The sequence below is a fragment of the Micromys minutus genome (genome assembly GCF_963924665.1).
Source record: "Micromys minutus genome assembly, chromosome: 19".
NCBI classification, from domain to species: Eukaryota; Metazoa; Chordata; class Mammalia; order Rodentia; family Muridae; genus Micromys; species Micromys minutus.
In genome coordinates this window covers 45,662,328-45,675,451 of record NC_137954.1, presented here as the reverse complement: position 1 = coordinate 45,675,451, position 13,124 = coordinate 45,662,328, and the positions used below count along the sequence as shown (strand labels likewise).

General features: G+C 40.6%; 1 protein-coding gene across 12 annotated transcripts in view; it reads right to left on the bottom strand.

Moving 5' to 3' along the window:
• Positions 1 to 756: 756 nt before the first annotated feature.
• Positions 757 to 13,124, bottom strand: part of PAM (peptidylglycine alpha-amidating monooxygenase) — a 270,816-nt gene continuing 258,448 nt past the window's right edge. For 2 of the 12 annotated variants that reach the window (XM_080932647.1, XM_080932656.1), the window contains 4 exons: positions 10,369 to 10,422; positions 4,915 to 5,118; positions 2,193 to 2,246; positions 757 to 1,576 (listed from right to left, as the gene is read on the bottom strand). In XM_080932647.1, the coding sequence (XP_080788773.1) occupies positions 1,398 to 1,576; positions 2,193 to 2,246; positions 4,915 to 5,118; positions 10,369 to 10,422 (491 nt within the window). In that variant the 3' untranslated portion in view covers positions 757 to 1,397. Of the gene's footprint in view, positions 1,577 to 2,192; positions 2,250 to 4,914; positions 5,119 to 10,368; positions 10,423 to 13,124 lie in introns of all 12 variants that reach the window. The other 10 variants (XM_080932651.1, XM_080932657.1, XM_080932652.1 and 7 more) reach the window with 5 other exon arrangements.

Here is a 13,124-nt window from a genome sequence, read left to right as displayed (position 1 = left end):
TCCCAGCCAGCCCACGTATGGAACTAATCCTGCTGTGGAAATCACAAGTGTTAAGATAGAGTTGAACATGCTCACAATGGAAGGGAAAACCCAGGGATCAGAAAAGTAAAGCTTTACCTTGACGTTGAGCTCAACATGTGGAAGGGACAAATGCTTCCATTCAGATCCCTGGTCGTGAAGGAATGAGATTTTAAACAATTACATTTTTCAGCAAGTACCTTTCTTTAGTATTTCAATTATTAAGATGCCTGAAATACAAGTGGGCACTTTTGATGAAAGTATTCTAGAGTCTAATCATTTAAAAATGGAAGTTATCAGGTTCTTACTAAGTTATATTGATGTGTCATAAAAAAAAAAATCTCAAAAAGTAATCCACAGTCAGTGTAAGGACTCCTTTATACTGTAAGGACCCTTTAAGGGAGACACCTGGTAGTGAGCTACGCTGATGGGCGCATGTGTGTTTGACATCTGAGACATAAGCCCCTGTTAGCGATTCTACTATGTAATGTGTTATATGTGAAACACTTTATGAGATTCCAAAGAGAATCTGGTTTTATTCATGTGAGAATATTCTTACCACAGTTTTCGATCTGTCCTGGTCCCATAAAATTGTCTTCCAAATTTTACTCAAAACAATTTTTTTTTTTGGTTGAAAAGAATGAACTAGTATTACTCCCTGATTTGTGTGATTATTAAAAGATGTGTATAAAATGTTGAAAGTATGCAAAAAGAATTCACAAAATTCACTCCAACTGCTAATGCTCTGAAAACACTTTATTACACAAATTACATTCAGATTCTGAAAAATAGTGTTCTAACAGTGTAACCATCTAAAAATAAGACATCCCGGAAACACACCAACTGAGGAGAAATTTAAAAAAAGAATTTAAATAGAGACTTTTTAAAATTTCTCTCATTGCAATATAATGTCAGTGATTTTAAAAAAATAGGAGATTTAGCAGCTTTTTGTCGCGTAGCAAAGTTTCTCTTTACTGCCACAGGCTGAGTGCGGAACAGGAAAGGCACCAAAGAAAGACACTGGCAATGGGTGTAGACAGGGATACTGTGTTCAAGCAGAGAATAGGGCTATTTACATCCACAGAAAAGTCTCCAAATGTAAATGAGCTAAACTTCCATTGGGGCCGGAGCCTACCTCGGTGGAGGAGGGCAGCTCCTCTATAAAGACAATGGCACTGGAGTGAACTGGTAGGAAAGGAATTCCTCCCCTAGAAACAGAAGCCAACGGAGCCTAACGAAGTAAATAAGGTGTGTACAGTCTCACACGGACAAGTACAGTTTACAGTCAAATGCACAGAACTTTACACGCGCTAAAGGGAAAGGAACCTGGGCATCTTGGCAAACCTCACTGGAGCTACACACGGAAGAAAGGCTGGCGTTCAGGAGGAAGGTACAGGCGTGGGCAGCGGGGCTGAGTACTCCTCCTCCGACTCACTTCCATCGTCCTCGTCTTTCTCTTGGTCACTGCCCTCTGTGCACACTCGGTCAAACCCTTTTCTGCTGTAGCCTTTCCGGCTCGCAAAGAAATTTCCCAGATTTAAGCCGCCACTTCCCTTCCCTGAAAAATAAGTCAAATGCCACAAGAAAGTTAAAAACTGAATAAACAAGTCTGTTTCCTTTGTAAAATTTCAAACATTAAACAGATACAAAAATTGGGAATGGAAGAGGGTAGATTTCTTTTTTAAAGAATGGTATTCAATGAGATTTCTCTTACAGAACCAGATGGATACCGCTTAACAGACTTTATCAAAGTAAATGATAAAACCCTAAGCTCCCCAGAAATACGCTCCTGCAGAGATGTTTCAAATCCATTTTCAGTCTGTCTCTACAGCTCTCCTGATGGGCAACCCCTGAGCTGCTTTTCTTTTCAATGATGAAGGTCATCCCTCCTAAGACAAGCACTGACACAGTACCAGCCACAGGAAGCTTACCAAAGACAAAAGCAAACAGATGGGAGGCGGGAAAGGAAGGCGGTGATTCAGAATGGCAAATGGAAAGGAGAAACAGGGTGTGCGGTGAGGCCCACCAGGGTCTTCCCTCTGCATTAATGCTGGGAACTGCCTACTAGCTGTTGGATTTGCAGAGTGAAAGTATGAACCCGGCCTGCTTCTTTACAAGACATGAGCTCACTGACTTTGACCCAGACACGGAATTCTGAAAGGTCACAGGCGTACCTCGGAATCTTCCCAGGACTCTTCCCGAACTTGACTGGAGCTTTCGGTCATGATCTGCTTTAAACAAAACAAGACAAACGGGGGAAAAACCAGCCCATTTTTAAATGCGTCTCTCTCTTTCTCTCACCCTTCTCTATTCAAGGGCTCAATGTTCAACATAAAATCGGGAACTTGCAAGTGACTAAAAAATTTTATTTTCATGCAGTTTAAAAAGGACTATATGCTATTGAGAAGCATAAAGAAGGTTGAAAATTGTGGAAATTAAGATGTATATAAGGGGCAAACTCTTGTCTGTGTCTCTTATAGACTGTAATTTTGACATTATCATGCTTTAAGCCTCAGTTTTATTTTTCCTCCAAGAAATGAGAGATCATATCCATTTCTCCATATCTGTGACATATAAGGGGGTGTATTATATGAAATGGTAAAAATACGCCAACATCAACAGCTTTTATTGGGACAACATTAAGTTAGCAAAATATTATATAAAAATTGGAAGCTTTTATTACACTGATTTAGGGCTATGTGTCTTAAGCTTTACCCTTTCTGTTAACAGTACTGGACGATCCTATTTTCAGAGTTGGATGCTGTTCTTCATCGGAAGCTTAAAGGAATGGGAAAGATGGGAAACCCTGGATAACTTCTACAATCTCACGGTGAGCTCAGTCATTCCCCTGGGGCTCCCGTCTCCAAGATAAATCATTTTCTCTTTTATGGGGATGTAGACTTCCCAGAGGACTCCTGTCCCCTTGATATGTCTCTTCCTACACATTTTGCCTTGGTCTTCCTGTTCCTTCTTGGGCTATGCTCAGAGAAGTGTAAGGGTGCAGGGTAGCTTCATGAAGAGAGCTAAAAGGCAGGTGGCAGCAGACAGGTAGAAACAAGGCAGAGAAAGGCGAGCTGTCAGAAAGTGGAAAATCAGACTCCACAAGGACATAGTGGCATTCCTTGGCCAATCGTGCGTGTCCTGTGCCTGCCTGCTTGGCTGTCTGGGTGGAAGAGCAACGTAATACACAGCCAGGGTGTGTTGGGTCGGAACAGTCCTTCAGGAGGGTTTTTGAAAAAAAACTTTGAAAATAGTGGCAAACTAATCTACCATCCAATGAAATGCAACAGAACTCCATAAAATTACAATGTTTCTAAATAAAAGGTGGAGGAAAATGGAACTTTCACATGGCTTGACCTGGGTTGCTACCTTCTCACATAACTTTATGCTACAGTTCTAGGTCCCTAAGAGCAAACAGGAAAACAAGCCTTCCTGACTCTCGAAGCTGCTTCCGCTCCTCTTTTGGGTTCAATATTCCAGAGTTCTGCCATGTGCGCAAAGGCTTTATGTCCTAATATCCGCTGTCCCTGTTACTATGTCCTGCTTAGAGCTTTATGTATTATCTCTTCTGTGTCTCCTGTTTCTGTCTGATTTTCAACAGTTGTCTTATTGGACTGCTAGTGTGAAGAGCTGCTCTTTGTCCTAGGCATGTCCATTAAATACCACCTACAACATGACTGTTCTCTTAAAGCTTAGGTCTAATTAACTTCCTGGCTGTGTTTCATTATACTTAGGATAGTTTCAGATAGTCTTTTTGGGGGGTGGCAGGGAAGAATTTACTATATCATATTCAAAGATTTGTTTGTAGTAAATAAAGTTACGTTAACTCTAAGAACCATTGCTTTCACAACTTATTTCACAACACCATTTGATTCAGTGTCTTCTTGTGTGTCAAGGGTGCCCCATGGGTGTGCGAATCACTGCATGGCTGTCTGGACCTCCAACAAGACCAGATTTTGTTTCCTGACCAAATGTTGCCTCTTACACTGCCCCACAGATTCCTTCCAGGATATAAACACAGACATTTGCCTTAAGACTTGGAGGCTGCTACTTATATAATACAACATGAGGATGATATCAATTAATTACCTGGATATCCTGAACAGGTCTCATACTATGACAATTATTTTAAAAAATACTGACTTTGGTACTGGACCCTGCCTTGTTCAGTTAGGAGAGGATAATGGCCAAACTTATGACTATTCAAAAACCAAGTGGTTTGTTAGGTCGTGAGGATTCTGGATAAAGCAGTCTTGAGAATAGTCATCTCGTTATTTCTCTATTGCCAATATTGCTCTTTATTCTCACTAATGGTACTGGATACACAGTAGGTCCCAGACACTTGGCAAATGCTTAATGACTATTACTCTGCTTCATTTTCCCACAACATCATCTTTTGTTCTTGTTTTATCCATGAAGAAACTGGTTCAGAGAGATGAAGTAACTTGCCCAATGTCATGCGGCTAGAAGCTAGAGCCAATCTGATGGGGGAAAGAACACAGCCTCAAGATACCCAAACCGAGTATTGTGAGTGCTGGCTAATAGCAGTCTGTCCTTCTCCCTGATCTGTAAGATCATCTATAGTGGACCTTCAACCTCACAGCTTTCTATGGTGATATTATTTGGGCCTCAGCCCACTGCTATAAGGCAATGGGCTTAGTATAGTATAGTATAATCAAATTACCAAAATTTCAGAGGCTCCAGACCTATGTTATAGTCAATATTAATTATAATCACCTTTAGAGACACAGACAGTAATATCATAAAAAGGTAGAGAACACGTAAACCAATCTAAGTCAAACCAAACAGATAAATCATGATGAGGTTTCTAATGGTAATTAGGCCAGACATGCTTTCAAAGGCAGGTTCCAAATTCGAGGGGCTCATTTTACTTGCCTCCAAAGGCCCTTGATTTTTTCCACCGAATAAACATGGCAATGGCCAGCAGGACAAGCACAGGAATAACCAGAAGGGTTGTAATGAGAACCACAGGCACTCCCGAGCCCGGCTCTTTGATCAGTTTCTGTTTCTCTTGCATCTTCTGCAATTCTGAGGAGGTGGGTTTGTTCTCCACTTTGGGTTCAACAACTGCCTCGGCTTCTTCAGAGAAAGAAGAGTTCACAGTATGCAACTGATTTAAATATTTCAAACCCTCTCACCCACCCTACCCAGTCAAATCAAAGATTGTTCTCCAAGAACCTTGAGACCACTGGAGGTGGGTTATTGTTGTCATGTTGGTCTGTATGACGTCAACAGCAGTTATGGTGACTACTGTATAGTTTTCACCTTCCCAGTGGTAATCTTTGATCTACCCTAAATTCCCTCTTGAGTCCATAAGATAGATATCATTTTGCATTTCTCCAAGGTGAAGATGACACAGTTCATGTGAAGAGGAAAGGAACTGGTATGCTCATTGGAGCCAGTCATGGCTGACTCAGCTGTACTAGCAGGGTAACTTTGGGCAAGTTAGTTTTCTTGGTATTACAAAAATCTCATTTGGAAAGCTGTGGTATAATCTACTTGACAATACCGTTAGATTTACCAGTGGGTCACAAGGAAGGTGATTAATAAGTATTTGGCTCATTATATCTTTAGTTTCTGAATCACTTTCATGTAACTGTGAAATTCTAGTACTCCCTATGTAGTTATAGACATTAATTCTAGACTAAGAAAAAAAATCAACTGTCCCTTTGTGTTCTTTTATCAAGTTCTCAGAAAAGTCTAAGTGTAATGTATATATCTTCTTATTGGTAATGAATATAACTTATCAACTTTCGGAGCCGCTAAGAGGAGCTGGCTTGGTATCAGGACTAACACGCCACTGAGAAACAGATCCAATGGAGCTGTAGAAGCCACTTAAGGCGCTGCAATAATCACTCAGATAAGTCTGGACTTTGAACCATCGCCAAGAAGCATGTGGGTATCTGGGTGTAACAAACTAGCACACAGGAGTTACGAATTTAGCCGTGAGAAATGTTAAAGTCCTGTTTGCTAAAAGACTCCCCAAGGCCTTTAGGGTTTTAATTCCTTACTTACGAATCTCTGCTTAAGTACAATGTGGACTGTGTGCTTCGGAGAACCCCAGCCCTCCACATGCTTGCAAGAACAGATTGTTTAAGGCAATCGGGAAAACAGGTTGATGTTCTGTCTATGTAGATGGTCTAGCTGCTTGCTGGACATCTCTGAAATTCCCCCAGGATGCCTCACATCCAGTTTCTGATATAAACACGTGGAGAAGTGATACTGTTTGCTTCCGTGTTCTGGGCTATCTGCTTTCCCAGTCTCAGCTACATTCACTGAGCCCTTCGTTATAGTTGACCTTGCTCTCTACCCAGAGCTTGTGAGCAGGCACTACTGTCACTGTTCTGCTGACAGCCTTACAGTCTTCACTTTGTCCCCTCTACAAAAGCAGAGACTCCATTCTCCCACAGTCATGAGCCTGGCTCTCCACATTTTAAGAGCACGGAAGTAAAAGGATTAGTTCACAGATCTGAGTGCTGCTCTGCCCCCTTCTTCATCACCACAGAAAATAGGAGCACAATTATTTTATCTTTAAACTTGCTGCATCTTTAAACAGAAAAAAGAGTTGCAAAAATGGAATCATGGGGTTAAATCTCATAAGGCATATTTGTATCCAGGTATTCAAGAATGTGTCTGTTGCCTTTACAAGAAAGGCTTGCCTCTACTTGAAAGCCACAAATACTAGCAGAATTATTATCCAGTTTTTTTCTGTTTTAAGTTACTTCCTGCTTTTGCTACAATGCTCATGCCAATTTACACCTTGTATCATTGATAGAGCAGAGCCAGGACTGAGCTATAGTAAACGGAGAGACCCACACACAATCTTTGTTACAGACTGAATCAGCCTAGTATTCATAGACAGTAGATGAGATAGGTAGGTGAACTTGCTAAGGTACAAGCCACTTCTGACATTCTTCCCTCCCACAGTTCTAGTATTTTGGATATAATCTACTTGCTCATTCTAACATTTGGAAAATACTGAAATATGTTTAGGTTTTAAAAGGTTCTTTTTTTTTTTGTTTTGTTTTGTTTTGTTTTGTTTTGTTTTTTTTTTTTTGTTTTTTTTTTTCTGAAGAGGTTCATTTTAGAATGTCTCAGAATCTTAGAATGAAAAGCAATATTGCTGTTCCGAGGGGACTGCGTAGGTAAAATGAAGTGTCTGACACAACATTTACCACATAAGAACCTAGGAATTCCCACTCAAATAATTCATAGTCCAAATCGTATCACTTCACTGTTTATCTGAAATTTCTTTATTGCATGTTCCCATATTTGGAGCATCCCTGGTGAGCAGGTGTGAGGAGGTGTAAAGACTCTAAAATTAGCCTATGCCTGAGCTTCTGGAGATAAGGGACTAGAACATGATGCTCTCCTAGCATCATAAGATGCCACATGCGCCTGCCTAGAACAACAATGTGTCACAGTCTTATACAATCAGCAGATGTCGAAGCTCTAGGGATGCAGAAATAAACATGGTGTTAAAAGCTGATTGGTGAGAAGTAGTTTTTTTCCTTCTCCAAAGCAATGCTTCTTAAAGGGGGAGTTAGCTGTGCTCCTTTGTGAGGGCAGTCACATAGTATTTGTATCTCTCCATTATTTTATTTTTTTATTTATCTATTTATTTTTGCCTTTGCAATAAGACATTTTAAAACTACCCCCTTAAAAAAACAATTTAAATGTGTTTAAATTGTAAACACATTTCAGTTTGTTCCAAATGTTAGAATGATCATGTATTTTTAGAAGATAATTTCCAAAATACCAGAACTGTGGAAGCCAAAAATGTCTAAAGTGGCAATGTGACTTAGCAAGCTCATTGCTGTGTGTCATCTATGTTCTATGAATATCAAGCTAGTTCTTGCAGTCTATAACCAATGTCGTGCACATAGCTGCGTGTAGACATGTTTGTGTGTGTGTGTGTGTATGTGTGTGTGTGTGTGCGCGCGTGTGCAGAGACCTGAAGGCTTCATCACACCCTGGCAGCCCCATGCAGACTTTCTTCTTTAATAAAAGCAATTGGAGTAATAAAAAGGAATGGAGGGACACTAATGTAGTAACAGCAACTGTTACCTAGCTAATAACAGACACTACTGAAGGATGAAGACTTTAGAAGACACATTAGCATGTAGGAAACCGTGAGAGCTTTCTACAGCACAAAGGAGCTTCATTCTCACACACGATCCACCTTTGCCCTCTCCTCCCTCAATAAGACCTAAGAGGCTCGGTGCACTTGACAGCTTTCTTCTCTCTACTTGGAGACTGATCACAATTGTCACCTTCACCCGGCACAGGGGAACAGAGTGAGCTATGCATTTTATTCCTAGTGACTTTTCTTGAACTTTTAGACCCTTGCCATAAGCTTTGTGCCATCTCCAGGTCACTGTTTCTGAAACTCTCTTGAAATGGTGCTTTTGAAACCTTGTTATAATTGCTCACTTACATAAACACATGTGGAGAGAAGGATCATCAAAAGTAACTTATATTTAGAGTTATAAAATTAACAAACACCCTGTTGCCAACCATGATTTTTTTTTTGGCTTTTGTGACAAAGGTAAGCTTCATGATTTCAGTAAACAATGATCTTTAGGGATTCAGCCTGATCTGTATTTCTCTTGTAACTCGAATATCAGAGGATTGTTTGTGTTCATCAAGGAGCAGAGCATCTCCATCTGAGTTGGGGTATTCCTGACTGGTAAAACAGAACTTTCAAGGCAGACATTTTAATAACATTTATTATTTAGACTTCTTGGTTCTTCCACAAGACAGGGAAGTTTTTCATCAAAATAGTTTTATTGTTTTCTCTTCATCCAGCCGCCTAGGTGAGGTCAGAGGTCAGGATAATTGGGCTGTTCTCAACATGTTAACTATTATATGACCACTGAGAATGTTGTGGTAGAACATATTTAAACAGAAATAGATTAAAAATCATGTAAAACTCTAGAGATTTCAACACACCCTGCAAATCACTTCTAACTTGTGTTTCTTGGAAGAACTTGTGAATTGATTGATGTTTTGATTAAGAGCAGAGGATCTGACATCAAACAAACTTGCATTTAAAACTTGACTCAAACATGCTCTGTCTCCTGAGTAGTACCATTCTTTCCTCATATGGAAGAAAAATATCACATGGCTAATGATTACATTTGATAATTTTTGTATTGCCCACTTCGAGTGTTCCAAAAATAGATATTATTAAAGGCAATCATCTTTTATATCACCCTCATTTGGGGATAGATGTAACATCAATAATGTAATGTAGATAGCAATTATTTAAGACTTGTGTCTGTACTTGAGTAACAGGAATACCCCCAATATTGTCTCTTGGGTAGAATGCCAAACACTGCAGTTTATTTTTACTACAATGTTATCTCAGCTTTCTCAATGCTGAGCTGAGCCTGTTGTCAGCTTTCTGCCAATGTTAACTTCCTTTAGCTTCTGGCTTCTTCACATGTCTTTCTAACCTACTTCCACGAGCAAGAAACCAAAGATGCTTGGACTTCAGTCTGAACCTCTTCAGCCTGGGGTTAAACTGAAGAATAGAATTGGTTTATGACTCCAAGCAGGCTGAGTCCTTAACAACAAAAGCCAGTCAAAAGCCCACACATTGTAGAAAAAGTACAGATGGTTCTCAGGCTGGAAAAAGTAATTTGACAGAGATTTTGAATGGGAATAGAAGCCATTCACCCGAGCTAAATTCATTTTAGACACTGCGTCAGTGTGCTTGAGATATGTAGATGTATGTACGCTTTCTCTCCAGCTTTGACCTGAACTTCCCTGAGGTTAGGTGTCCTGTCATTACTCTCTGGCTTACTACATCTCTTTTACTAAGAAGCCCCCAGTCAATCTTGGTTGCATGGTACTATGGGGGGCGTTGGCTGGCGGACATGCTAATGCTTCGTATCAAATGGAGGTTACTCACCAAAACTTTTCACTTGAGTACAAGAGAGTTCATGCACGCTTTTCTAGCATACCAAAGATCTGTTTTTTTCTTCTTCTCTACCTTATGTAAAGTCAAAAATACTTCCCAATAGGACTAGCTGAGATGTTTTCCTTTCTGTGTATCTCTGACTTGAGGGTTACAGATTTCTTAAGTCATCAAACATATTCCATCATTGAGAACCAGTGATTATTGGAGGTCCTTATGACTATTTCCTTCAACACACAAAGAAGTCGAGACATGCGGGCTTAAGGGCTCAGCACAAAGCAGAGGGCAGGAGTGATTTGCCACATTATATAATTTTAGCCCGATAATTTTTAAGGTGCAATCAAGAGCAGAAAATAATCCAACAAAATAGCTTTTGGTTTCACAGTTAAGAAAGGACTCTGACCAACCTTTGGTTTCCTGGACCTCAATGCCAGCCTTTTTAACTGACCGGTGCTCCATTTCTGTAACAGCACAATAAAGAGAGAGAAGAATCAGAATCCCCTAAAAGAACATTTCAAACTTAACCTTGATACCAGTTTTATTCAGTTACATTTATTTCCAAAGTTTAATTAGAGGTCAAGTTCATGAATCCTTTATAAAACCTTCTTCAGTAAGTCGAGGTAATATTTTTAATAACTTATTCAGAAGGCCCAGTAAACAAAGGATTGGGTAAATAGACGCTTAATTCTGCATTCCCCAGGCATCTTTGTTTACTTCCTCAATCTGCTCCCAAAGGTCAACTATCTAGGACAAGAGTATCTAATTCCCACTTAATCTGAACAGACTATGTGAGCTCAAAGGCCCCGACTCTATTGACTGTCAGATACAATCCACTTGCTTTCCCCCCATTTTGCTCTCTCTGTGCTCCGGGCCCCAGAGACAGCCTTGGCAGTTTGGTTCCCAGGAGACCTGTCTTTCTACCTGAGAAATGGAATGTCCAGTTCAGTGGCTTCACCACTCCCTTGCTTGCACCTGGACAGTGTCTTAGCGTCAAGGCTGTTTCTACTGATGGATAAAACCTTAGTGACAAATGGTTACGAAGGGGTTTATTAATAAACTTGCTTAGATTACTAAATTATGCAAAGTAGAATTTCTCAAATGGTGTGTTGACTCCAATATGACTGGAAAGTAAAGTAGTGAACTAACCAGGCTTCTTAGAAACTGTGAGAAAAAAAAATTCAGTGCTATTATCGAAGTTTATTTTAGGGTTGCTGAGAAAACACTTCTGCTAACTAATGTTCATTTGCCAAAACTGACCTCCAATGAGGCTCCATTCCCCTAACAAAGACTACAATCCTGCTGAGCAGATGTGTTAGCATTCCTTCTAGGCTCTGCCCCCAAAGTGTGCCCGGCCCACTATAAAGGGGTCTGCTTGTCCCTTCCTCTTTCTCTTTCTCTTTCTCTTTCTCTCTTTTCCCTCTATTCCTTCTCTCCCTCTTCTTCTCCCTCCCCACTTCCCCCTCCCCAGCCTCTCATGGCTGGCCTCTACACACACACACACACACACACACACACACACACACACACACACACACACACAGTGCCTGCCTGCCTGCCCGTCTGTCTGTCTGTCTTTACTACCCTCTCAACTGCCTTCCCCATGCCCTAAAATAAACTCTATAAATCCTATGGCTGGTACCTAAGGGGAAGGGATGCCTTGGCATGGGCCCGCAGAGGCACCTGCTTTTCCTCTAATATACCGTATCTCTGCCAAACATATTCCTTAGCCTCTTTTTCTTTTTTATAAAACATAACACATGGGAACACTGGTGTATGTAAGAAATAAATCAGACACAATCTAAGATCTATATGAACTGGCAAAATTTTTCATTACAGGCTGGTTCTCTTTTGTGCTTCTAGGGTCACCTGGGAAGAATGGACCTCTATTGGGGAACCGCTTCATCAGCTTGCCTGTGGGTATGGAAGTAGGGCATTTTCTTCATTACAGATTGATGTGGAGGGGTCCACGCCCACTGTGGGCAGTGGCATTCTGGGATAGGACTGAACGTGTGTGGCTACGTCCAGAGGTCCAGAGATGGCGAGGACTCCGGCGTAATCATGAGTTATTCCCAGTGTGGAACTGATGTGGAAGCTTTATTGCACTGTGAGAAATGGGGGCAGGGCCCTGGGCTGTGCTTTCCTGTGGCCTGTCCTGTTTTTCTGCTTCTTGATCATCAGCTTCCTTGTGCCATGTGACATTGCTGCTGTGACTTTCTTTGTAAATAACCGAGGACTGACCCCTCTGAAATCATGAACAGATACAGTTTTTCCTATTCAACAACAACAACAACAACAACAACAACAAAAACAACAACAACAAAGAGCAGTTTTGTTGCCCCTGTGCCAAGACAGCTACTGGTTGAATCTATATTCACTCTACCTAATAGGGTTCTTATCTCAGTTTACGAAAAGTCACTAAAGATTAATTCAAAACTCAAAAGTTACTGAATTCCACACTGCCCAAATTGAGATATAAAATGTACATTATATCTGATTAAAGCTTATAGACTCTTGATTTTACTTTTCTTCTAACAATTTTTCTTTCCTTGTTACAACTGGGGTTTATTCTGTTACTGACATAATTTTATCAATCAAGTTTTCATGTCCTTATTAACTCTTTACCTAATATAACTGCTGCAGCTTTTGAGACTTCAAATTTATCATTCCTAAATCCTTTACTAATTACCACTATCTCCTGTTGCCTAGACTCCAAAATATTTAAGAAGCACTTCTGGAAATTGGATATTTTTAGCTAAGTAAACATTCAGTGGATGTCAGATAAGGAACATGTTGATTCATAGATAGCCTGAAACCAGGTACTAGGCTGGCATACCTTTAACGATGCTCACACTCACGCAGAAACATAGTGCCAGCATCAATCGTTTGCCCAGGCTAAGGAATCTGCAGTAATCTCTTCTGCTAGATACTGTCAGGTACCCTACTGAGACACAGGGAGTCCCTGGCTATCAGACATCCTGGGGACCTTTCTCTTTTGTGAAGTGAGTTAACATTAAAATGGACGTTGGCCACATATCTTGCTCCTACCCTTTTCTGCCACTCTTGCCTGGGATTCAGGTTGAGGGATGTCTGCTGTGAAACCTCACCCTTCTGTAGACAGCCATAAGAGCAGACGCCACTTCTGCCACCAAAGGTATGTTTCCTA